The sequence below is a fragment of the Amyelois transitella genome, chromosome 2, assembly GCF_032362555.1.
Source record: "Amyelois transitella isolate CPQ chromosome 2, ilAmyTran1.1, whole genome shotgun sequence".
Taxonomy (NCBI): Eukaryota; Metazoa; Arthropoda; class Insecta; order Lepidoptera; family Pyralidae; genus Amyelois; species Amyelois transitella.
The window spans coordinates 7,185,001-7,211,063 of NC_083505.1; the positions used below are offsets into that span (position 1 = coordinate 7,185,001).

At 34.4% G+C, this 26,063-nt stretch overlaps 1 protein-coding gene across 6 annotated transcripts; it reads right to left on the bottom strand.

Annotated features, from left to right (window-relative positions):
* Positions 1 to 68: 68 nt before the first annotated feature.
* On the bottom strand, positions 69 to 24,726 carry LOC106133607 (serine-protein kinase ATM). 6 transcript variants are annotated; one of them, XM_013333399.2, is made up of 36 exons: positions 24,712 to 24,726; positions 23,167 to 23,388; positions 22,203 to 22,299; positions 20,511 to 20,675; positions 19,895 to 20,118; positions 19,027 to 19,125; positions 18,371 to 18,607; positions 18,130 to 18,260; positions 17,811 to 18,041; positions 16,559 to 17,679; positions 16,032 to 16,459; positions 15,496 to 15,954; positions 14,987 to 15,313; positions 14,296 to 14,855; positions 14,032 to 14,203; positions 13,261 to 13,510; positions 12,748 to 12,986; positions 12,293 to 12,564; positions 11,736 to 11,946; positions 11,228 to 11,519; positions 10,573 to 11,034; positions 10,177 to 10,378; positions 9,693 to 9,858; positions 9,380 to 9,486; positions 8,830 to 8,937; positions 8,524 to 8,753; positions 7,955 to 8,179; positions 7,621 to 7,782; positions 7,182 to 7,288; positions 6,863 to 6,979; positions 6,520 to 6,630; positions 5,732 to 5,919; positions 5,340 to 5,446; positions 4,571 to 4,685; positions 4,162 to 4,304; positions 69 to 3,691 (listed from the first exon to the last, which is right to left on the bottom strand). In XM_013333399.2, the coding sequence occupies exons 2-36, from the start codon at positions 23,368 to 23,370 to the stop codon at positions 3,495 to 3,497; spliced, it is 8,466 nt and encodes a 2,821-aa protein (XP_013188853.2). In that variant the 5' UTR covers positions 23,371 to 23,388; positions 24,712 to 24,726; the 3' UTR covers positions 69 to 3,494. The 6 variants fall into 6 exon arrangements, with proteins under 6 accessions (XP_013188853.2, XP_060801768.1, XP_060801741.1 ...); XM_060945785.1 differs by having other exon boundaries at positions 24,589 to 24,720; XM_060945758.1 differs by having other exon boundaries at positions 24,513 to 24,720.
* Positions 24,727 to 26,063: the final 1,337 nt, after the last annotated feature.

Consider the following 26,063-nt stretch of genomic DNA (forward strand, 5'->3'; position numbering starts at 1 on the left):
TTGGTTCGTATTAAATTGGGAAGAAGACAGTTAATAAGGCAATTTTCTTTTTATGTTTTTTATTGACATTCATTCTTATCTCTAACAGAACGGAACATAATATAGATGATGTAGCCATAAGTTGCGCTGATAGATACAATAAAATGAAAGTGAAGAAAAATCACTATACTCTATTATAACTAAATACCAAAATTTATTTACAAAAAGAACAAGCAATTTAATTTTTCGTTTCATTTTTTCACACAAATCATTCATTTTTAATATAAGCATGTTAGGTCTAATAATAATTAATGTGACAAATTTTGTTACCCACTTTATAAGTTACAACATTCGGAATATGCTCTGTGCCCCAATATCGTCATAAAAACCGACCCCGGGTATTCTCAGGAAGAGCACAACCGGGTCCAGGCCCTCGATTTGCTGCCAATTTCTCCCGCTAGAAGCGCCAACGATTTAACAAAAAAAAATTTTTTGTCAATATTGACGTGATAATAAAATAAACCATATGCATATAATAATATCTTAAAAATGCATATAATATCTTCCTGGAATGAGTGGATTAGTCTTAGGTATATTCTTCATAAAATGAAATATGAAGTATCTCAGAGTCACACAATAAAATTAATAATAGTACTTACATAGAAAACCAAAACTAGCACTTTTACCACGCTTTAAAGTGAACTAAAAGTGAAGAAAAAAATAAAAACTTTCAAACGCCTTTTTTGTCAGATATCAGTATAGGCGGTATAGCTTCTTGCAAGCAACTCGTCGAATAGACGAAAAAAGAAACAAATAATATTGTAACAATGATTGAACAATCAACAAATAATACTTATCTTACACAAATGAATCAACATCAAATAAACAAACCTATCAACATTAAATCACAATAAAAAATCACACTAATGAAATAAATGTATTGAATCAATCATTTGCTACATCAGTTTTTATAATAATAAGACTATTACATAATGACACGGCAAATTTTGTATAATGTTTCAATATCTTTACCCTAATAATGAATATTAACCAATTGTTATATCAAATAATTGTTCTGTTTATAACACTAAGAAACTAAACAAAAAATACTTCAATTACAACAGAAAAAAATAATTGGGTTTAATTTAGGGCTGTTTTGCTTTTACTTACCACACTTCTACTCAGGAATCGATAAAACATGCAACAACTACTTATACTGTATTTTTTATATTACTTACAATCATCCTTATTTTAATTCAAATCGCTCTTTATAAATCGCATTGGCACTTCAAAATTTCTATCAATTCCACATTCAGTTCTTTTTTATCACATATTTTTCCTTCTCATCACGTACTTGTATGTTAGTAACGTATGTGGTATTCCATTTATAAAATATATTATTCAAATTTTACTGTCCAATATGCCCATGGCCATACCTGTTCTTTATCTTCAATCTTAGTCTAAAATTTTCATAGTACCTACTACCACGACAGTACTGACACATATTTTTTTAACAAAAATACATTGAAGATAGATATTTGATAAATGAAAACCACCTTAAAGCTACCGCTTCCAATCTTTTTCATGCTTCATTTTATCAACTTTATAGTTGAAGATTAAAGTTTAAAGATACCTTATATAAAGCACCATAAGACGTTAGTTAATAAATAGTCAGAAAATTTAGAAACTACGTATTTATCAACTTGGTATATTAATGACAGGTTCGAAACCTTATTTTTCAAGAAAACTTCCTGTAAGCTCATTTTTAACTAATTTATTATATTACGAAAGAAAACCCTCTCCGCCTCACTGGGATATTATTAATCCTCCGCATTACGTTCTCGCTGATAGAGAAAATCGTATCAAATTGTGTGATTAAGAGAACAGCTACTATAATTTATACTTATTAGTATCTATAAGAAAAAAAAATAACACGAATCTATGCCAATTATACATGATAAGTCTTAAGTAATATACGATTATCTGAATAAGTTTATAAAATAATTATAGTTGTGTACTTAATACAACATTCAGTTTTAAACCCAACTTTCTTTGTTTTAACTATCAGATATTTTCATATCGAATCTTATACCTAACCTTATACCTAGCTAAGGATCATCCCTCACTGGCACGAAATGTTGAGGTAAGTATAAATGTTAAAAAAATTATCCAATAAAAGTCCCGTGTAGATTTTTGGCGACATTTGGCCACATTACGGAGGCACTCCCATAAATCCGTTGGCTTTTGTTATAAAATCTATTGACTTTTTCTAATGCTCTGAATACAAATTTCATAAAAGCATGCATTTATCTTCCAATACATTTGCTAGACTCCAATAACCAGCTACTTAATTACCTTTTTGTTGGTTTATTTTTCGTTATTCCAATACATTTGCTAGACTCCAATAACCAGCTACTTAACTACCTTTTTGTTGGTTTATTTTTCGTTAACTTCTGAGGAAAAATCTCAGATATTCGGTTAAAAGATTCATCTCATAATGAAAACTGCATTGAAACCGGATGCGTGGTGTAAAAGCCAGCGATTTTTAGCCTAGTAGATGTAACACCGAATACACCATATTTATGGCACAATAGCGTACCAAACTAATATTCAATTAAAAGCAGTCACGCACGCAAAAATTGTTGGCCTTGTTTGATTTCAATGATATAAAATGCACACCTTCGCTTTTGATCTGCCTCGGGTTTATGTGTCTCAGTTTGAAAAAAAAGGGTAAATGGTAATATTCTAATCACTACAACTATGTGTATTAAATTTAATGTTCTATTTTAGAAATAAATATAACAAAAGTCAACCATAGAAATATCAAAATGGCTAAATATTTTGGTTGACTGGAGGAACCTAATTGGAATAAATCCATCATTATATACATTCTTCTAAATCCAACGACAGTTTTGTATTTTGTTATATTCTTTTTTTAAAGCAATAAAGAGTTTTCAAACAAAACTAATAATGCTGCAAACGAAGTTTTAACTTTATAATTGGAATGAAATGTTAAAATGGTAACATGATAAGATATAACACAATAATAAATCTATGGTTATTCGTGGCACATATAAATGGTAATATTCGATTATGTGAACGGTATTTTTTATACTGATAATGAGCACATAATACAAAAGTACCCTATACCTTTGGTTATATAGACGATATAGAGTTCGCTTGGTAATATTCTATGAATATTCATGCTACATATGTGGTGCGGTTCAAACGCGTCGGGACATGAATCATAGGCTGCTATCAAAGAACGAAAGTTTGGAGGCATGTTCGATACGGAACGATGGTAAGGTGTTTCGATACGGAGATAGGTTCGTTCCGATCCATCGCAAAAAGGTATAATATATACTATTACGCGTCCAGAGTTATCGATCGCAACGCAGATACGACACGGAGGTACGGTACGGACAAAAAAAAATGTCTAGAACCAGCATAAGGGCAGCCATTCGACGTGTCAGACGTTTAACGGTAGGGCTGCCTACCAACACGTGCACAGCAGTTTACAGATAAGGCTGCCAGCCGGGGAAGAGGCGGCACAGGTTGTTATGGTCCGTGGCCTGGTGTATGAGCCGCGCGACCTGCCCGGGCACGGCCACGCCGCCCGCCGCGCCGCCCTCCGTGCCGCCGAGCTTGCTGCTCACGGACAGCAGCGCCCGCGCCGCCAGGTGGTGCCGCTCGCGACCCTCGCCACCACCACCTATGCACAGGCAAACTGTTGAAGGTCTACACATCAAACATCAGGGCCGTGCCCGGGCATACATAATCTATAGATCGATCACACACGTCCGTCAGGATGTGTGTGTCGACAATTAAGCTATATATTAAGCATAAGCAGTGTTAATCCGAATCAAATGTATGAAAAAATATTTATTAGACTCCGAACTTCCCGAGGACGGGCATGTGTGGAAATAGACCTTTAAAGTAAATGTACACACCAGGCCAACGAATGAGTTGAATGAAGGCGAGGGAGGCCTTCTCTCATCCTGTTTCTTCAAAAACCTACAAACATGCCAACATTCACGCTGGTTTTCATTGGCCTGACGTGTACCCTTACTTGGCTTGAGATGTTTAAGCACGGAACTGGATTTTGTTTTTACTGTTCGTAAAAAAATAGATAACTATAACTTTCTGCTGGCGGAAACCAAAAATAAAGAAAATATAACTCACCAACTGCAGTGCTCCTGAAAGCGGATTGAGCAGTCTGCCGCGACGATGTTAGCGAATAGAGCGGGTCGTACAACAGCACCTCTAAAATGGTCAGCAAAGTCTCTTGGTTGTCTCGGAGAAGTTGCATTGTTTTCTCACAACATCTAAAAATACAAACATACATAAAATCACGCCTTTTCCTCGGAGGGATGCAGAGACCAATTTTTTTCCACTTGCCACGATAATGAAGCGAAAAAAGTATGCAGAGGCATACTTCTTTTGCTCGATCCATATTCATAACTCACTTCATGCTTATAAAAATATGTAGTAGGTAATATAACAAAGATTTCTCTCATCATCTCAAGTTTTCATATTTTAGGTTGCTTTCTTTCATTCCATTGTTGGATCCACACTTAATACTAAAACATACCTCCTAAATACTCCTTCCACTCCGCAAGATCCAAAACCGGCTACAATGTCCTGCGTCAAGCGGAACGGCACTGTTTCCGGTGTGCGAAGAATCTTGCCTTGATCGAATGCAAATCCTAAAAAGATAAGCATTTAAGCAAATCAACATCTTTGAAAGACTTGAGTTTGACTTTCCTTTTAAATATCTATTACCTTCTCTCTCTCTCTCTCATTCTCGTAACAATCAATAAATATATATTTTTATTTGTGAAATAAAAATATCTACATACTACTACATAGCTTGCTGTCCATTGCATTCTTAGAGGTTTCAAGCGGACAGCTTAGTTGTTATAACGAGAATAGTTCCCGGCACCAATGAAAAAAGAATAGGACCACTCCATCTCTTTCCCATGGATGTCGTAAAAGGCGACTAAGGGATAGGCTTACAAACTTGGGATTCTTTTTTAGGCGATGAGCTAGCAACCTATCACTATTTGAATCTCAATTCTATCATTAAGCCAAATAGCTGAACGTGGCCATTCAGTCTTTTCAAGACTATTGGCTCTGTCTACTACGCAAGGGTTATAGACGTGACCATATGTATGTATGTACAAGTAATACTTTCTAGATGTAACGGACAGGTGACCGACACCTACATACACGCATTTGGAAGAATTATTATTAATAATTTGAGAACCTTAAACGAGTGAATATAATAACATAGAAGGTAACTAACATTCTACGAGTATTGTGTATAGGTAAAACGGTAAACTAAGTGTACAAGTACTTACCAAAATCAATATGGACCACTTCAGCAGTTTCCTTGTCGATTAGTATGTTTTGCACATGTCTGTCTCCCAAACCCATCACATATCCGACCATTGAAGAAGCAGCAACACTGTAGGTTTGATTAAAGTTTAATAAAAGTATCGAAATTGTCACAAGAGGCACATAAACATCAAAAAAGGAATTTCCAGCCTTACTTATCTTGGATATCTAATATGATGGTGTAAATATACCTATTTTGTAACTTTATGAAAATTTTATGAATTTTTCTCGGATTTGGAATACTATTCAAAAAGTGAACCACTTTGAAGAAATTTTACGTATTTAACAAGCTATTAATACAATTAAAAACCAATATAGTAGGGAGCAAACTAGCAAACACTTATATTTTACCCACCTTTTAGTGTAAGTTTGTCGTCGTTCATACCAAGACACAGGATCGAGATAGTGCTCCGTGAAAAAGTAGTGGAATACAGGTTTAAAGGACTCCAGTATCTTCTTAAAAACCCGCAATTTCTCCTCGTTGCACTTACCAGTTTCATGACAATTTGCTAATGTTTTACGAGCAGCTTCACATGTTATGTCCTGTCAATATCAAGACAAAATTAAAACATACGCTGAAACTTTATCTGTATACAAAAAATAATAAAGAAATATTTCATTCTATGTTAATGTTTCACGCTGTATTTATACATAGAAAATACTTATGTGGACTATACCCGTAATATATCATTAATTTGCTCTGTGTGTTATCGGTTGCATCCCTTAGCTATTATATAAACTTATGATAGATAACCAATACAGTTAACCAATATAAGTAAATGCTTTATTGTTCACTAAAGTAGTACCTTACAAATATAAAATAGTAGTACAGTACAAAGGCAGACTTATCTCTAAGTGGGTTCTCTTCCAGCCAACCTGACAATAAGAGGAGCATACAAAATTGAGGCAAGGTTGAACTAATATTATTACAAATAAAAACAACATTAATGTATGGGAGTGAAAGTTGGGTGTGGCAAAAGAAGCACGAAAGAAAAATAAATGCGTGGAAAATGAGAGCATTAAGGAGCATGATCGGTGGAAAGCTGTAGTCTCTGCCTATCCCTCTGGAAAAAAGGCGTGATGTTTGTTTGTACGTTTTTACATATTCATCATCATCAAAATATTAAAAACTATTTATTTTACCTGAGGCCGATACCGCGCATGCGCTCCAATAGCGCCGGTCAAGTACCCGCCAATCGGAATGGTGCCCACGCACCACTCCAGAACACCTGACCGTTTTGATAAGGGTACCACCTAAATACCAAAAACATTTTATAAAGTATTTTTGGTACATTCGAAATCCTTCACAAAAACTATGATTTATTTTCCACTGAATAATAATTGTAAGTTTTTGGTTTCAGTGTTATCTATGGTAAGTGATTCATCAAAGTACTGAATAGAAACAACATCTAAAGTTCTATAAAATTACTTTTTTTTTTAAATATAAAGAGTATGATATTGAACTAGTAGTCAAAAGATATTGTACCTTGTAGGTGCGAATGAGTAGATTATTTCGACTAGTGACGTCATTCTTTCCCAATAATGTGTTGACAATGTTGAACACTTGTTGCATTACGGCGTCCTGTCGCAAATCATCTCTACCCTAAAACGAAGTATGGTACATGTTATCAATAAAAATATAATTTGTTAAAATTTAAAATTTTTATCAAACTTGAAGTTGCAAAAATCGTGAATACTTTTACAATTTCCAATGGCGTTGGACACCATTAAATTTTAACATTATTTATTGCAGTCTTATATACTACAAAAATGGTGCTAAGATATGTTTCAAGTTTCAAGCTTACCTTTACTAACAAAATTCTTGTAACACCATCGGAACTTTTACAATTTATTTTCTTAGGACAGTTGATCCCGCCCATAATTTCGAAGTAATTGTCAAACGATACCAACGCTGCAAAGAGAACTAATTCAAAAAAATGTATCGAATAATAAACAATTTAATGTTTTTTTTTAAATCTCTGGTGATTTTGTTTGATCTGCATATTACATCATTTGATGGATTCACATCATTGATTATTCCTTGTGGGTTAGTTCATATTTCTGCGTGGGCGACTGTACAAAGGCGGGGGCCTAGTGGGGTCTCTTCCAGTCTGAATTAAGTTAGACAACAGTATATTAAGTTGACAACTTGTCAATCTTTCAGCACATTTTCGCTTTATACCTTAATTATAAGAATTGAAACCGATTTTAGCTCCAGAAAGATAGCAACAAATAAGTACTTACTGGGTAGATTGTCGTAATTACAATCATGGCGGACGGGTATGGGGACGGTGGGCACTGGCACGGCGTCCAGCCTGTTCAGTTTGTGAATGTTTTCCGCTGAAGGAATCTCCTGTTTGGTTAAAGCCTTTGCTTTCACCGTGAAGTTGGCAAAACTAATTGTTGCTTAAATAAATAATTATCACATTAAATTAAAATAAAAGTAACATCAGATATAATATTGAGATCAATATTCAAAACTAAATAACAGAACACTAGCTTATAGGTGGAACAAAAAATAAATATTCTTGTACTCAATTTAATGCAATCAGATTTAAATTTTGAAATCGTTACTTACCATCACACAACTTTTCCATTTGACTTATAATAAGAGAGAGTTCCTGGTCCTTCGCCAAATCCCTGACCAGCGCTTCTGCGGTCACCACGCGCGGCTCCTGCGAACGTTTTCTTTGCGCGACCGTCGGACTCGCACTGGCGTTCAGAATATACATGTCTTTGTCGGAATTCTTCAGGCTGAACAGGATAGGCAAGGTATGGTGGGGGTGATCTCTAGCACACCTTTCTATAATGTGATAAAAAAAATTGGTATTATTACAATCACCGAAATTTCCATATTTCATATAAGTGATTTTGAAGCATGTCAAACATTTTCAGTTTCGAAAAATCTTGCTAGACTTCAAAGAACTAAGCCCGTTACGTTATCCACTTAATCCGCATACAGAATATCACTTTGTACAAAGTCGCTTTCCGCGTCTGTCCTTCTGTATGTATATATGATGATATATGTAAAACTACACGACGGATTTAGATGCAGTCTTTTTGAATAAATAGAGTGATTCATGAGGAAGGTTTATATGTATAAATGTAATGGCGGGTCGCTAGTTCATAATAAAGAAAAATACTTACCTATGATTCTCTTGAGATTATTGGCGAACACACTATTGTCTGTAGTGAGCCTGGGCGCCAGCTGTGGCAACACTGTGACGAACTTGTGGGAAGGGATGGAATCCAAAAGATGTTGCAGAGGACGCCAGCCGTCTATCACCTCCAGGCCCGGATTATCCAACCATAGCGATATCACACGAAATATTGACAGGTTATTTTCATCACATTGCGCCAAGGAAAGTAAGTAATATCTGTAAAAATTATATATGTAGCAAAGGTTTACCAGTTCAACAAGTACTATTACTTGCAACAACATGGAAACGTTACCTCAAAGCAGAATGTAGGAAGTTCTCTTTTTCAGCTTTGGTAAAAGCTATCTCTGCCTCTTCCAAATGCATAAATTTATTGTTGGTGTTCAATGCTACCTTGTCGTCGCTATAATACAAAAGGAGTAGGGTTTAAGGTTAAGGGTAATTGTAGTTTTATATTATTAATCCCAACTGATATTATAAATGTAAAAGTTGTTGCCTGTTCACGGGTTACTCGTATCTACTGAACCAATCTTCTTCAAATTTTGCGTATATTTAATTAAGAGTATGGGAAAGGACATAAGGTACTTTTACATGCCGGAAAAAAACTATAGTTCCCGTGGGATTTGCGAAAAACCCGTTTTGTAGATGGTGCTAAATTCTTCGCTTTTTGTAGGTGGCGTTTAATTCGTTGCGTTTTGTAGGTGGTGCTAATTTCGTCGCTTTTTTGTAGATGCCGAATTATCGTCGCTTTTTGTAAATGAAATTGTACTTCACGTGGGCGAAATGGCGGGTCCTTTACCGCCATCACCTTAGGTCAGGCCTTATAAGATTATTAAATAACTCACATTGTCATTGGTTGTTGGGTCTGCTGCGACGACGCACATGTATCCTGCATTTTCTTTAGACAGTCCACTTTGTTTTGGAATATTGGCGAGTTGATATATGCAACCACCTGTTGATAAGGTAAAAATATAGTAATTTTTAAATATTTTTATCCTCAGCTGATTGAGCATAGACCTCAGCCAAACTCCCAGATATTTGACTAAAATTTTTGTCTAAAGTTTTAAATAAACACAATATATGATATGTGTCTCACTATAAAATGTAAGAGTAAAATAGCAAACTCATATTGAAGGGACAAAGAATTACAACACAAACCTTTTTATATTCTGCGTCAGAGAATTTCGCAATATCGTTGTATAATTTTAGCCTCGTTTTTTCATCATGAGTATTATTCAAAATGTCAAGACTCTTCTTCAAGTACTTATTCACTATATCTTTAGGACTATCACATTTAGATTCCGCCATCCACAATCCATATTGCCTAAAAACAAGTGTTGCTTTTATTTTTAAAAATATATTTTTTTATTGCATAGGTAATAATATCATCAGATTTTTCACTCACACAAAGATCAAATCAAAGGCTCTCTCAATATTTAAAAAAGATTAAATGGGAACTGGGTCTTCGATCTATGTATATTAGTACATAATTATCGTAAGGAAAAAATAAGTTATACCAAATGACATGAAGTCATTCCTGTTCAGTAAGACTTTCCTTTTTACATCAAAGGCAAATTAATAGTTAATTTGAAAAAAATTTGCCAAAGAAAATATATATTAATATTACAGCCTATCATCGTACCTCAGTGATTTGGCTTTAAAACTGTCATTGGAAGTATGGTTAGACACAACATCGCGTAGTAACGACAGGGCAATGTCCGTGTGCCCGCGCGCCCAAGATATCTGGCTTTCCACCAGCGCCGCCTCCTCCGACGGACGCAACTTTTTTACTGTCGCCAAGAAACGTTGCGCCAGTTGCACTCTCTCATTCTTCAGCCCGAATTCTAAGAGCAAGTATTAGTATTGTTATTAGGCAATTTACAGGTGACGACTTAATACACACACAAAAATACATAACTTTAAGAAAATACTAGCAACTCGGTTATATTATTACACGGCATACGACATTTCAGTGAAATGGGGGAAATATTAGTACTCTGGGTTTCGCTTTCGTAGGGGAAAAGAAATTACGAGTTACCAGCATATTGCAGTTGAAGTCTCACTATAGATTCAATCTCATTTGCCTGGGCCTTTGCTGCATGCTCTAGTATTAAATTGCGCTGCGATATCAAATCTTCCAAATGTTTGAAATCCTGGAACGCAGGCAAATTTTCAAGCTGCCAATTAGTAAGTAACGCATGCAATGGCCGCTCACTTGCTCTTACGGCAACATAATCTTCAATATCACTAAATAAATGTAGCTTTGCCACGACTTTGTATACGTTTTGGCAGTTTTCCATGTTGAGATCCTGACAAAGGCGCGATATTGCTAATTTAGCTCTATTCAACGACAGCTCAACTTTTTTGATGCTAGGCTTGGCTTCTACCGTGAGGCAGTCCTTGAGACATGCGTAACGGAACGTTTTTATTATGGACTGCGGGTTGCAAATGTTCAATTGTTCCTCCAAGTCGCGGGTGTCTATCACTTCACTCCAGTCACCTATGATAATACACGTTATTTATAATTATATATTACAGTACATCCATAAGTTACAATATCACAACAAAATTTGTTGCACTCAAATAAATAAAGCATCAATGATTAATTAAAAAATATTGCGAACTGGAAGTTTGAAAGCAAAAAAGCGTTGTCAAATTTTTTCATTAGCATATTTTAATAACTTCTTACTCACCCAGGGTCGCCATACATTCAAATTTGATATCATTTATTTCGTCGTTCTCCGGCAAAGACTTGGTATGCTGCACAGCCAAATGGAATAGTCCCGACTTCTGCAGTGACCGAAGCGTGCCGCACTGCAACTCAACCGCGGTCGCGTCGCCGCACGACAGCGCAATGTCGTGTAGTAATAACGCGTCTATGTACTTCCCCGTGTGGAGGAGATGCCGCCGCCTCTCATCTTCAATAGTCAAGTGAGCGGTGCCGCAGCCATCTACCGCGTCCATTTCGCCGATTGACACGAAACACTGGTAAATCAAAACAGAATGTATCTGTTGGAGACATTCGGCGAAGCTAAAGTTAATTTTATTCTTACGTGTAAAGTGTTGCTTTTTACAACTACGGGATTATTTCGGCTGGCAGAGACTACTAGGTGATTAAAAAAAACAACTTTTCTGTTGTGTCCAAAATACAGGAACTTCAATAGTTACCTACCAAAATTTGAACAAAAAAATTCTTAATACCTTTCTAAATATTCTTTGAATATTTTTGCCGCCTTCCAAAACGGTAGTAGCTTCGGGTGATGGTGGAGGTACCCTGTCGTTCTGCGCCATGGCCCACAGTTCACCGTAATAGATCGCCGCCAAATTCTGGTCGGCCACAGTCGCCGCCCACGCGACCTTGTCATACTCCAATCGCAAGTAATTCAATGTCTGAGCAGCCGCCCGCGCCCGTCTACAACCTCGAGACTTTTAATAGTGAAAAAAGCAAATACATATCCAAGATTACCTGCGTAGCTTTCCACGAGCGTTGATAAGGTTGGTTGTTGATAAGGCATTATGGCATATCGCTTTTCTATGATATCGGTAAACTCAAGAGTCAGACAGAGGGGCAAACAGTTAACGACACATAACGTTACATGTTCACGTTCGTGGAAGAATCCGCCAAAGAAACCAAATCTTACATTAAACTTATATTTGGCAGAAAAAATCACTGTTAAAATTATAAATATGTTAATTTCTATCAGTTACCTACAATAAAGTACCTAAATTTAAAGAATTATACAATAAAGTACACTTGCCTTGAATGATAATGGCTACTTTGTAGGCGCACAAAGTGGACCACACTCAACACGTACTGAATAATCATTTTGTGATCGTGAGTAAGAATATTTGCAAGTCTCTTGTGATTGCTGTCACTGCCGCTGTTTTCAATTTTGTACTCGAAGCTAATATCCCAGATATACTTGAAGAAATTATTGATATGAGTAGTCATCATTCGTTCGCATTTTTCACTACCGCAACTAAGCATCAGACCGATCAATGACGGCAACATTTTTTGGGCAAGACTGGGCTGTAATTCAATGCAATTTTATGCCAATGTTATGGTTTGGGACATTAAAATATGTTCGAATAACATGTTTACACAATATGTTTAGAATATGAATGTTTATTTAAAGAAGGTATTTTTCTAGCAAGGCTGAATACCTTTGTTTTCATCAAGCATAAAATATTGGAAAGTTATTATTTTTTTTACCTTCAATGTGCATACTTCTTGCAGTTCATTCAAATAATTATCTGATGATGTCAATATATTTAAGAAAGCAGAGGTGACTCGAGTGAGCCAAACGCAATGTTTCTCATTAGAGACAGGCAACCAAAAATTTGAGGAATGAAAGAAGCAATTTAATTTAGAATCATTGACTTCAAAATTAGATACAGTATTTGCTTCTGCCGTTTCAAACGGTTTCAGTATTTGTTTGACCTCATCAACATCTGTAAAATAAAAATTTTGAGATAAACAAATTAAAAAATACTCGTATTGTTTCATTCTTCCATTAAATTGTCAGTACTGTAAGACAGTACTGATAATTTAAGCATAAGTAAGTCCACCTTGTTAACATAAAGCAATTAATGTTATAAATACCGTTTCAATCTTTCTAGGACCTTTGGTTCTGTCTACTCCGCTAGGGATAAAGACGCAATAAATGTATATGAAACACAAATATTGTATATTGGAACTCATTACCATCTAGTATTGTGTACCCACCTTCACGATTCAATGCATCTATACCGTCACGGAATTTCAACAATTTATTAAGGGCCTTCGCTACTTTTTTTGTGAGATTCGGACCTTCTTCGAATAATACACTAGAAAGTGATTTCATCAAAATTGTAGTGAAATAAGAGTTCGGTGGCATTATTTTTATTTGAGATGGGTCGGGTGGCGATACAGTGACCAAAGTTTTCAAGTTGTATGTACCAATTGCAGATATACAATTACAAGCTTCTGTTATAGTCTGTAATAAAAAATACTTACTTCATATGTATAACAAAAAAATACAAAGACACTAAATAATTAACTTTTCCTAGCGTTATTTTGAGTAATTCTCAAATATTGTGAGCAGTAACATCAATCGTTCTACTGGAATACAGCAATATAATATACTCGTACATGGTCCAATCCCGGTGACATCCTCACCTCTCTGAGGAGGAGCCCTATGATCACAGTCCTGCATTAGGATAATCAGGTAGTTTTAGGGAGCAACTCCAGTCTGCGCTCAGCCACCTTGCAGGGAACCCTCACCCATAATGAATCTATTGCTAGAAGGAAGGACTTAATCGTCGTTGCATCCAACGCGTCAGACCACGCTTCTTAGTGGGGCGTGGTAATAATATATAGATCTCGGCTTTAATGCCTAGTAAATATTACTTATATTAATAGTATAGCTTACCTCGTCACTGGTGTGAATTCTAAGAAGCATCTACTAATGGAAATTTCAATACCATACCTAGCTTCCGTTCGTTATCCATAACATACCTTTTTATCTGTAGTTCTATTCAAAATGTTACTGAGAGAGTAAATTATTTGATGTACTAAACTTGATTCACAGCTCTCGGAAAATCCTTTTCTGTCTATTTCATCACATAGATTGTTAATAAAGTTTTTATTGTTAGTCAAAAATTTGCGCATGTTTACAAGAGATTCATGGCTGTAAATGTGAAATTATTTTAAGAAAGTTTTAAAAGGTGATACATATGTATTTATATACATACACATAATAAACAAAAGACGTTACTTTACCTTGGACATTTCAAACTCGTTTTGTATTGTTTCAGTTTAATGCAAAATTGTGGATACGCTGTGCAAACATCATCAACATTGCCTTGAGACAGCGCATTTATGAAGTCTACAACATCTTCACTATCATTCAAACAATCTTTTAGATCTTCCACGAGAGAACTTAATAAAGGAGCGCATTCTTCATCAAAACCATCTTCCTTTTTTATGACTAAAATCGACAATAGATGCGACGCAGCAATGCGAAGATGATTAATTTTTTCTGGTAAATATAGTTTCAAAATTAAATGCAGTGCTTTAGCTAATGTTTCCACCTCTCTTTTTTCAACAGAATCTTTAATTGCTTGTGTAACGCTATTGCATACAAAATTGCATATAAATGCATCAGTCGTGAATCCCAATGGAATGTTTTGAACAAATGTAATAAAGGCATTCAAAGCCAACACTTTAAATTCGTAAACGTGCTCTTTGAGAATATTATCCCACAACTTGAAGAGTGCTTTAAATATTGCAACTGATTGGTTTTCACAGAGATACTGCATAATATTCTCATCTGTCAACTCCTAAAAAAATATAAAACAAGAGTATGAAGATATTAACAAAGCAACAAAAAAAAGCAGAAAATATAGCTTATATCATTAATGATATCATATTGCTTTTTTATTGTTTTACACAAAAATAAAACTGAACTTACTCCAAAATACTCTAGTATTGCTAAAAATACATTCTTGGGATAATAGTAGGTTTCGGTTCGCTGCGGCAATCCAACTTGGAACATGTTCTCCGCATCTATAGCGTCACTCAGGTGTTTCGCTGACAAAAACAGCAACTCTGCAATATTCTCCTCAAACAAGTTACTCCATTTTTCATTCTCTAGCACTTCTCTCATTAATTGAAACATTTTATTTGCACTACTTCTTAACTTTTGATTATTTCGTTCAGTCATCCCTACATACTCTAGATTATACTTTTCGGCTACAACGTATGGCAAACATAAGGACATAAAATTGCAGAAACAATCCTAAAAAAAAAAAAATAAAATACAATAAATCTGCTACCGCCTCAAACCCAAACCACAGCCAGTTACCTTTTCCGCAACTCACGGTTTAAGAACTTAGGTAATTACATGATAAAGTTTTAAAAACGACAATTTACAGTGGAAAGCGAAAAACTTATAAATTTGTATAAAAAATTGTAGATTACCTCAAATATAGCTTTGTCGGTTTTATTTAATACTGTTTTAGTTTCTTTCAACAAATCACTACTGTAAATATTTGCGTTTTTGGCCCACAAGATATCTGCTGGTATCAGCCATCTCATATGCTTCTTTAGAAATAATTGTCTTTTTTCCATTCCAAACAAACTAATAGGCAAATCTTCAACATTGAATTTGTTAAGAAACCAAAAATTGAGGACATATAATATATGATTATTTAAATGAAAACTAATATCATTTTTGGAAATCGTAATCGTTATAATATTCAAAACTTTCTTTACAAGATTTTCATCTAATGATTTCTCCTTTTGTATTTCTAGAATAGAAGTTACAATTTTATGCATCAAAGTGGACTTAGATTGAGCCAATGCCACATGACTATGCAGCAGTGTAGCTGTTCTGTTTGCTGATTCATCTTTTACAATAAGTTCATCATTTTCTGGCACCTGAAATTATTTCACAATTTAGCATAAAGCGATATGTTTATCACAGCACTTTTTGAAAGATAGTGATAAATACATACGTCTACAACGAAAATATCCACAAATCCAGATAACTTTTGTTTTATTTCTTCATCGCTGGAATCTGCTAACAATAATTTCAGGGTATAGACGCAATACAACCGTAAACAATGCGTCTCTCGTTTTGTTCCATCGATCACTGCTTTGATAAAATAATCTTCATCTAAATTGATATCTGTTCCATGTTTCCTATTAAACTCAATCATTTTCGCTGCGCATTTGTACACAAGGGCCGCTACTCGTGGTGGATAATGCAATTTACCGCATCTGACTAAGTAGCCCCTGATCATGATGATGCAGTTTTGTTTTATACTATCATTTACCCAAATTCTGTCCAGAAGTGATAGCAAGATTATTAGCAGTCTCTGTGTTTCATTAGACCCTCTAAACATAACCTTACATATGAACATCATAACAGTAAAAATTCCATCTGAAATAAAAAATATGTAGGTATAATAAACCTACATCATTTGAAAGCATAAATTCTGATATTTTAGAGCCGCTCCTAAACAATAAATAAGAAGCATACCTAGCGGAGGATCTGCAACAGCATTATCGCTTAAAAGTTCAATACATCTAAAAACACACTGCACATCCCAATATGAAGAGAAGTCATACATTTTGTAATCTAATACCAACTCCAATAATTCAGTTCTATAATTAACAAACTTTCGACAATATGCTGCGAGTAAGATTACACTATTATATCTCAACGCAGACAAACTAGATTCATCATCGCAATTTTCTAAATCCTCGACAGGTGAATCCTCTTTATTAACGATGTTGTTAATAGCATGGAAGAATGTTTCATCAATGCACCGACGTACTTCGACGCAGAGAAGAGGATAATATTCGCAAATTAAAATGTCTTGAATATATTTCAGTAATTTGATTTTCACTAAATTATTACCATCACTTTTTAAGGCATCTGTCACATTAGTATAAATAAACCGTAGTGTTGTTTTCAAAATGCAATATATCTCAGTTGTTTGGATATTGTTTTCGCTCACGATTTTGTAATGCAGCGCAACGTCTAAATAAGCCAGCAGAACTCGCGAAAACTGAATGAGTTCGGGCAAACTGCTATTTGTTTCTGTACCATTATGTACATATTCTTTGGTTTTGACACATAAATATTCATACATTAAATTATTGATATCTGAATGATATTCAAAAGCTTCTTTTAAATAGATGTCTTTATGTGTGGCAGGCCTATTATATTCCACGTCCTGAATTGAAAATTCACTAAACAGAATACTTTTTTCGATTGAATTGAACAATATTTCATGTAGATTGTCACAGAAAACACTTTGACTTCCATTCTGAAGTTGTGACACATTGCTGATATTCTCTTTAAGAATCAATCTAAGTATTAATTCTCTTGCTTGAACTGCGTCCACACAATGTAATTGTCCCTGTTTAAACCAAGTGAAGAAATTTAGTCTATCCTCAAAACTACTACATTTGTTGAAAATCTTTTGCAAAACCACATTCAATGTTTCCACACTATTGCTATGTATTGGCATAGCCTTATCAAAGTATACTTTTAATAATGGTTGTACATCTTGATATTTTAAATCGATACTAGTCAATAGAAACTGTAGAATTTTATGTATTGGTTTTTGTAATGCATTGACTGAAATTGATTGTCTGTAAAAAAAACAGTTAATTTAGAGTATCTGCAATTATAAAGAAAACTTTGTATTTTATAAAAAATAATTCCCTGTAATTCATAATCTATTATGATAAAAATCACAAATAAAATGATGCAGGACAGGTACCTCACACATGAATTCCACAGTAACAGAAAAGCATCATCCCTTTTCCCTATATGTACCGATCGACCCGACAACTCTTTTACTATCAAGACAATCGTCTCTGTAAAACTGTCCCAATCAATAATATTGATATTTTTTATTATATAAAAATTCAAAGTGTTCAATAACGATAAAAAGGTATTAGTTTCAATTGTGCTGCCGTATTTCTTGGAATATGATAATATGACACCCAACCTGCAAAACCAAAATAAAATGATAAATGCGCATGTATTATACTACTATCACACATATTACAGTATTTGTACTAATAGTTTTTCTTTACCATGGTATCTGGTTTTGTGTAAGCTCATGGGCAAGATCAGAAAATCTTCTTATTTTGTTTATAATGACCCTAGGTCGTTTCGGAGTACTGCCAGTTTCCGAAGTTTCGGCAATTTCTAATAATTTAAAGGTCTGTAAGAAGAATAAGCTCTGTGACGATTACAATAAAAAAGATCTAGTATTTTTATACATAAAAATGTTATTTTAAAGCAACTATATACTTTTAATTTCAGCATAGCTACCTGAAAGTATACGGATGCAGATAAAGAATAAAACTGTCCACATCCAACTTCAGATAAATCAAGTTGTTTATGTGGTTTCTGCAAGAATGTCACTTCAATACACATAATTTCTAGTATACTATGCAAATTTTTATTCCAAATTGTCCAATCATAGGCTAAACTGCTTTCCTCCTTTTGGTATCGACCTTCTGGATGGTGAATTTTTACCGTCAATTCCAGGAACTTAAACAATGAGTTCTACAAAAAAAAAGCATTATAGGTACGTTAATCTTTTGACAAGTGTGAGATTCTATATAAAATCAAAGGGAATTATAATTTATCTCAAAAGAAAGAGTATATTTGCCATCAACTTGTGTCATCTATTTAAAAGATCTGTCACCACGATATATTTTCATCCTTACATTAATAAAACGTGTCCTAAGGTATGAATTTTTAATTTAATGTCATTATACAACTAACAATATAAAAAATCCTTAAATAATAGTTTTGCATTTAGAACGGTAGATATGTCGCCAAATAAATCGATTATCAATCGTTCGAAGCTACCCATGGGCAAAATAACCAGTAGCAGAAAAATCAACTGTCATAAAATTTATAAGTATTTAAAGTAATTTCAGTTTGGAACTATTAGGATATTTTTATTAATTTATTGTTACCTTTTTCTTTTGGTCGATATTCTGTTCGTAGTAATGTAATAACGACAATAAAATGTTTTCCGTAAATTCACACATACTTAATCGATATTCAGGCGCAAGCTGCAAAACAAAAATAATGTTATTTTCATACGTGAACTTTAGTTACTACCTACTCTTAAATAAAAATGAGTTCAATACATAAGGAATTGAAAGAATTAGGATCAGCCAGCCGAACGTTCATAATACCGTTAATTTTGCAAATGTATCACTTGAAGGTTAATTATTAGTACAAATAATTTAACGATGCCGTGTGGTTCCCGGCATCTTAGAATACCACCCCTTCATGCCTTACCCGTAGATGTCGTTAAAGGCGACTAAGGGAAAGGCGATGGGCTAGTAACTTGTCACTATTTGAATCTCATAAATACGTTAGCATAATAGCTGAACATGACGGTTTAGTCTTTTCAAGACTGTCTACCCCGCAAGGGATTTAGACGTGACAATATATAATTTAAACCAAATCAAAAGCGCGTCATTTGGTAAGATACTTACCATAAAATATCGAATTTAAGAAGGGTTTAAAGACTTAAGGGTTCAAAGATGACTTACTTTGAATATTAAAAACTCAATGATCGCTTAAGATGCTTTTTCTATAACAATCATTGGCATGGATATAAAAGTTGCTGCCTTTCTTTAAACAATTGACAATAAATAATGACAGGAAACAATATACAAGAAAAAGGTAAGCTGTTGTTAATCCTTGATGATATTTGGCACAGAGACAGACAAATATATTGTCAAATATCAACAAAATCGGTCCTGTAGTTTTTGCGATTATACAAAAATAACTATTCTATATAATATTTGTATGGAAGTATGAATAACATACCACTTCCAGCAGCAAAATGGTAATGTCAATAACCACTTCAAGAATTTTTTTTTCACTGAATGTTCTAAGTATCTTTAATTTCGCCAATGAATCCCTTAATGGGACAGTAAGATGACATGATGACGTGCCATTCTTGATAACCATCCATAACAGCCTTAGTTTAGTAAAATTATCAAGATTGGAATGATTTGAGTGAAGCATTGATATGCAGACATGAAGCAATTCTGAAATATGAAAAGTAAGAATTAAATATGGCAAGTCCCCATTATACTATGGTCGCGTTAGTCCCAGTTGCATCCTCAACCATCTGAAGAGCCCGGATTTCCCCAATTGGTTTATCCTATTGATGAAATCGCGTTTTTTACACGATGGGACTCCCGTCGTCATAGAATCTTCACTTTGTTTTCCCTCACCGTAAGAACATCGCCTATTATGACTATAACTGTCATAGTTAAATGATAGCAGTGGCATTCAAACCCATATTCACTGTACATGGTGAATATTTAATATTCTCCTTAAAGCTGTATGCCGTAGCCGATTATTTACCTATGTGACACTCCTGAGATATGCATGCTCTTTTTTAAATAGGTTTAACTTAATCTTAAGGTTGACTCACCTTCCCAGTAAACAGGGGTCATTAATGTTCTGTAGTAATTATGTGGTAGAATATGTTTATACAACAGATTTAAATAAGCGTCGCCAATCGCTTTTGTAAGCTGAATGTCTTTTAGTATGTATAAACATGCTGTCATAATCTTCTCACATTTAATACTAGTCTGGCCTGTAGAAGAATTAAGACCAGTAAGCAACATATAATCAAAAGACTCATTTTATACATATAAAAAAATATGGGCCATGATAAGAAGTAATGCAAACAGATTAAAAGTTGTTATGGTTAGTAGTAATACTAGTTATCCTGTACATAAACTTAAAACAATAAATTATGAAATGTTTTTTTAACGAATTACTTGAAATTTTTGTTTTTTTATACAGTCAAATACTATACTATACTATACTACTTCAAATAAATCTGCTCTCTTTATAAAATTAGTATGATAAAATAAACCGTGCCAACTGGCAACAGATTATCAGAACAATACATACAAAAAACAAAATATAGAATGAAGTTTAAATAATTGTAATGATAATCTCAATAAAGGCCTATTTACGAAGGCGACACTGAAAGTTTTTAGAACTGGCCATTTGGTATTTATATATTAAAAAATTGAATTCGGATTTCAAAAATACATAATTCGTGCCAAAAATATGAATTTAACGCGAGAAAATTTTCGCGCAATGATTTTTTATGACTTTCGGTGTAAGTAAACTCAACAAGAAAGTTACAATAGACTTCGATTAGCCTTTCATAATGAAGCCCCATCTCGTGCCACTGGTTCAATGAATTTAAGCGTGGTCGGTCTAATCTCACCGATGATCTGCGTGAGGGACGGCCTTCTACGGCGACGACTGAAGAAAACATCAGTGTTGTGCGACGTATGATGACAAAAGAGTTACCTATCAGCAGATTCGGACAAGTCTAGGCATTGGTATGAGCCAAATCCATAAAATCCTTCATGAACATCTAGAGGTCAGGAAGCTTTGTGCCCGGTGGATACCCCATAATTTGACTGAGGCCCAGAAACTCCGTCGTGTTAATTGGTGCCGTGATATGATTGAAAAATTTAACGGAGGTGACTCAAATGCCGTATTCGACATACTTACGGGCGACGAAAGCTGGATTTATTGTTATGATCCAGAAACTAAAAGGCAGTCGGCCCAGCGGGTGTTTCCGTTCGAGGAGTTGCCCGCCGAAAAGTGAAGAGAGGTCGAAGTGTGGGAAAAAAGATGGTGGCTTCGTTCTTCGGAAGGGAAGGCCATTACGCAACAATTGTTTTAGAGGATCAAAAAACAGTTAATGCAGAGTGGTACACCAATATTTGTTTGCCACTTTGAAAAAGTTCGGTAGAATAGATTCTAATCTATCTATCTTGAACATTATTTGGTTTAAATAATATATGTATTATAGCGGGCAACATTGTAGGCTATTCCGGGGAGACATCGCGTCACTCTCCGCCCCCCTCGTCCATACCACGCCGTTCCCAGCGCCTGCGTCGAGGACCGCCCGCGCGCCTCATTGAACAAGTCACTCTCTAAACAACGCGCGAACCGGTGCGATATGCACTTCTTGTTAGCGAGCGATTTTGTATTTATAAGTTACCAAAGTGTGTTATCCCGAAGTTGGCTTTTACTTTTCAATCTCGCCCCGCTATAGTATTCATAATAATGTGATACTAAAAAATGGCCCAACCTTTATTAGCTCCAGCAACACACAAATGTAGTAAACTTGCACATAATGGTCCTATGGTGCTTTGATATGTTTTGGAAGTCTGATAGTTTTCTGCTTCCTGTAAAAAACTCATGAACTACACAAGTATACAAAAGAATTAAAAATTATTATTGTTTTTATTTTATACAAGGATAACAGAGAATACATGCACAAAAATGCTTTGCAAAAAAATGGTATGCAGGGCTTCATCCTCTAAATCTTAAATACTAAAATTTAAGAGCTAACTTTTGTTGATGGACTTAAGTAGAGTGTCCTCCATTGATCTCTTTTTCTCTGCAATTTTTTTATTTGTACTTTTTCCTTTATGGACTGAGCGGTATCGAGGACACCTGCATAGAGTGCACATACAATTTTTTTCCATATTTATTTATTTAAAACTTTAACTCTACTAGTCAACCTTTAGAAAATAGCAAACAGATATTTAAACTGGTGTCAATTAAAGAGTAAGAAAAAAATACACAAGTTTTATTCATAGACACAAATAAATAACAATAAAGATAAACATACAGAAATATTATTTACATAAGTAAGAGATTCTTCTTCGGATTCTTCGTTTAGAAGATGGGCTAGCAACCTGTCACTATTTGAATCTCAATTTTATCATTAAGCCAAACAGCTGAACATGGCTGTTTAGTCTTTGATGGCTCTGTGTTCCCGCAAGGTATATAGAAGTGATTATATATATGAATGAATGAATAGGTAAGAGATGATGAATCATTTCGCTTTTTGCTTTTTTTGGAAGAAAGAATGTACCTTTCCATTATTTAAATTATGCCTGTTGGATCCATTTGAAGGCTTCATCATGTATATCTATGGGATGAGTGTAAGTACTGACAAATTGGTGACCAGACAATATGATAAGTACTAAAATTTAATTATAAAATACTTTTATTAATTATATTTTAACATATCATTTTATGCTTACCTTTAATATGTAGTCTTTCACATACTCAAATAGATTGTTCCAAGTAAAACCTTCTTCATTGAGACTATTTTTTGATAAAAATGCTCCTAAAGCATTACGTGACAATAAATCCTTCAAGTTTTCGGCATTTTTCTTTCTCTCGTGAGCTCTAGATGATGTAAGCCCACTACAGATATCTCGTATAGTACTCTCCAAATTGTCCATGGATTTAAAAATTCAAAACTGCAAGCGAGGATTCATGGAGGTCAGTCTATTTATTTATTTATTTCATTAACCAACAGCGCAACAGTATTTTTTTTACAATGATCTTAGTTATATCTTAAAGCCAATGATAGGTTTCCCTTTCTATAAAAATTGTAAGTGTAACATACTAATAATTGACAAACTTATAGTTAATAGTTTGTTATGCATAAAAAAGAAATAACAAAGTTTTATTGAAGAGAGATTGATTGCTCAGATTCTAAGTAAAGAAACATGTTGATCGAAATAAGCACATTACTTCTGCAGAATTACAACAGCAATAAAGTATAGACAAAAAAAATAATTACATGTCTATGTATGGACAAAATAATAACACAATGTGATCAAGCCACACAGTATGAGCGAGAATAACTTTGCTTTTATTAACAATTTGAAGGATTTAAAGATTCAATGCCCAATTTTGCCCTTGAAAATAGCTTTGCAATTGGCAAAAGGATCTATATTACTGAATTTTTCATTATATGTACTAGGCAAATGTGTTGTAATCATGTTTTGAGCGTACTTTGTGCGATGAAGCGGTGGGTCATCTTAGGTTAGTTCCAATTATAATATTAAGAAAGCAAAATATTTTGTTTCCATCTCCTGATTATCAAAAATCATCAATGATCATAAAGTTATAAAGGTTTACAGATAGCAGGTGCTTTTAAAATGCGAGATGTCAGCAAGCTGTCTAAACAGAAACTGACACATAATATGCAAGAAAATTGGTTCCAGACAGACAGTCTAATATGCCCAGGGCAGGAAAATATACAGTAGATGGTTGATGAGTTATCACAAGAAAAGAACTTAAATACATATTGCACCCACGTTTTACCATTAGCGCTCTAAGCTGTCCTTACTGCCAACGGTAACTTGCGAAAAATTCAACTCATATCTATTAAACGTAGAATAGAAAGCAGTGTAAAAATTATGTATATGAATAGTAGGTATGTATAGTTTCAGATTTATTACGATGAAACAGAGTTGAAAAGCAAAGATTAAATCAACATCTGAAAACACAGATATCAGTACATTAAAATGTCTGATAAGATCAATCGAACCACCACCAAGCAGAAGCGGAAAGAAATTCATTCATACATACATACATAAAATCACGCCTCTTTCCCGGAGGGGTAGGCAGAGACTACCTGTTTCCACTTGCCACGATCTCTGCATACTTACTTCGCTTCATCCACATTCATAAAATTAGATTATAATAAATAGAAATCATTAGATTCATTCATGAATTCAAGAAATTCACATAAAGCGGTTATAGTCATAATGCCACTATGGATTCAGATTTACCACAGCTTAATTGCTGTATGTATATACCCGTGCTGGACTGGAGACTGGACAGACTTTCTTTATTTTCTATGTTATGGCTTCCAACGGACTTTCAGTGATTCTGCCAATTCTCTCATGGTTTGAAACCTCTGTAGTTTGAAAAACTTGTTTTGTTTGACATATGATATTTGACTTGACAACAATAATAAGGCTTGACTTTTTTTTTCTTTTCTTGGTTTTGGCAATCTATCAATCTTCTTTATTCTGTTCATGAGCTAATTTTTTGGAACATCATTTTAAATCTGAGTGCAAGACAGCGATTAATAGCTGTCTGTCTCTTTCTTGTCGTTTTTTCGGGTCTTTTTTGGGACAACATAAAAAGTCATAAATCCGATATTGTAACACTCACCAACACTTATGTTTGTCACACATATAATATAAGTGGCCTTATGATTTGTAGTCCACAACATACATTTTGGAAAAATATTACAACACAAACTACATGACGTTTGGGTTCTCGCCAAAAAGCCGAGCTCAAGGCTTGACTTATGATAAGCGTAACAGTGGCACAACGTCTGGATCCAAGGACGCTCGATAAAATGACATCAATTTGACTCTAAAAAGCTCTAGAATATATTCCTTAATTATAAAAGTTTTTTTCTTTTATAACCTTGTACAGATTTTGCGATATGACTTCTTTGTAATGTTTAACCGACTTTAAAAAAGGAGATGAGCTCCATCTGGATCATGGATAGCCGTAAATCCAAGCGTGGCCTTTCAGTCTTCCAAGACTATTTGCTCTGTCTACCCCGCAAAGGATATATACGTAATTATACTTATGCATGAATTCACCATGCGTGGAAACGGATAAGTAAGTACGTTAATGGAAACACCTGTTGACAAAAAATGCAATCAGTAAAAATTTTGTCTGTCTGGCTGTCTGTCTGTCTGTCTGTATGTATGTTCTTTATAGAAACAAAAACTACTTGACGGATTTTAACGAAACTTGGTACAGTTATTCTTCATACTCCTGAGCAGGTTATAGAATACTTTTCATTACCCTACAATCAGTAGATATATCATATTAAAAAAAGAATCATCGAAATCGGTATAGAAACACCAAACTTATACATGAAATGAAATACGCTAACAAGCCATCGCGCGTAAATACTGAATCATGCTATAAGGATTATTTTTGCGTAACGGTTGCCGCGCTCGACACGGCTCGCGGCGCCAGATAAAATAGGTTAGGTTTAGTTGTTTTGTTTCAATTCTAAATTATTAATAGTTTCTATTTTATTTCTTTTTAGGTTAAGTAGAAGTAGAAGTAGTAAATCTATATTTTAGATAACGATATGTTAGTTTTCGGTAAT

Excerpts from the sequence above, each read along its gene's own strand:
- LOC106133607 (XM_013333399.2), bottom strand. The coding sequence starts at position 23,370 with ATGGACAATTTGGAGAGTACTATACGAGATATCTGTAGTGGGCTTACA. Across the intron at positions 16,460-16,558 it reads TGTTGCAGATCCTCCGCTAG|ATGGAATTTTTACTGTTATG; the intron begins GTATGCTTCTTA and ends TTTTTATTTCAG. Across the intron at positions 15,955-16,031 it reads TGGATATTTTCGTTGTAGAC|GTGCCAGAAAATGATGAACT; the intron begins GTATGTATTTAT and ends AAATAATTTCAG.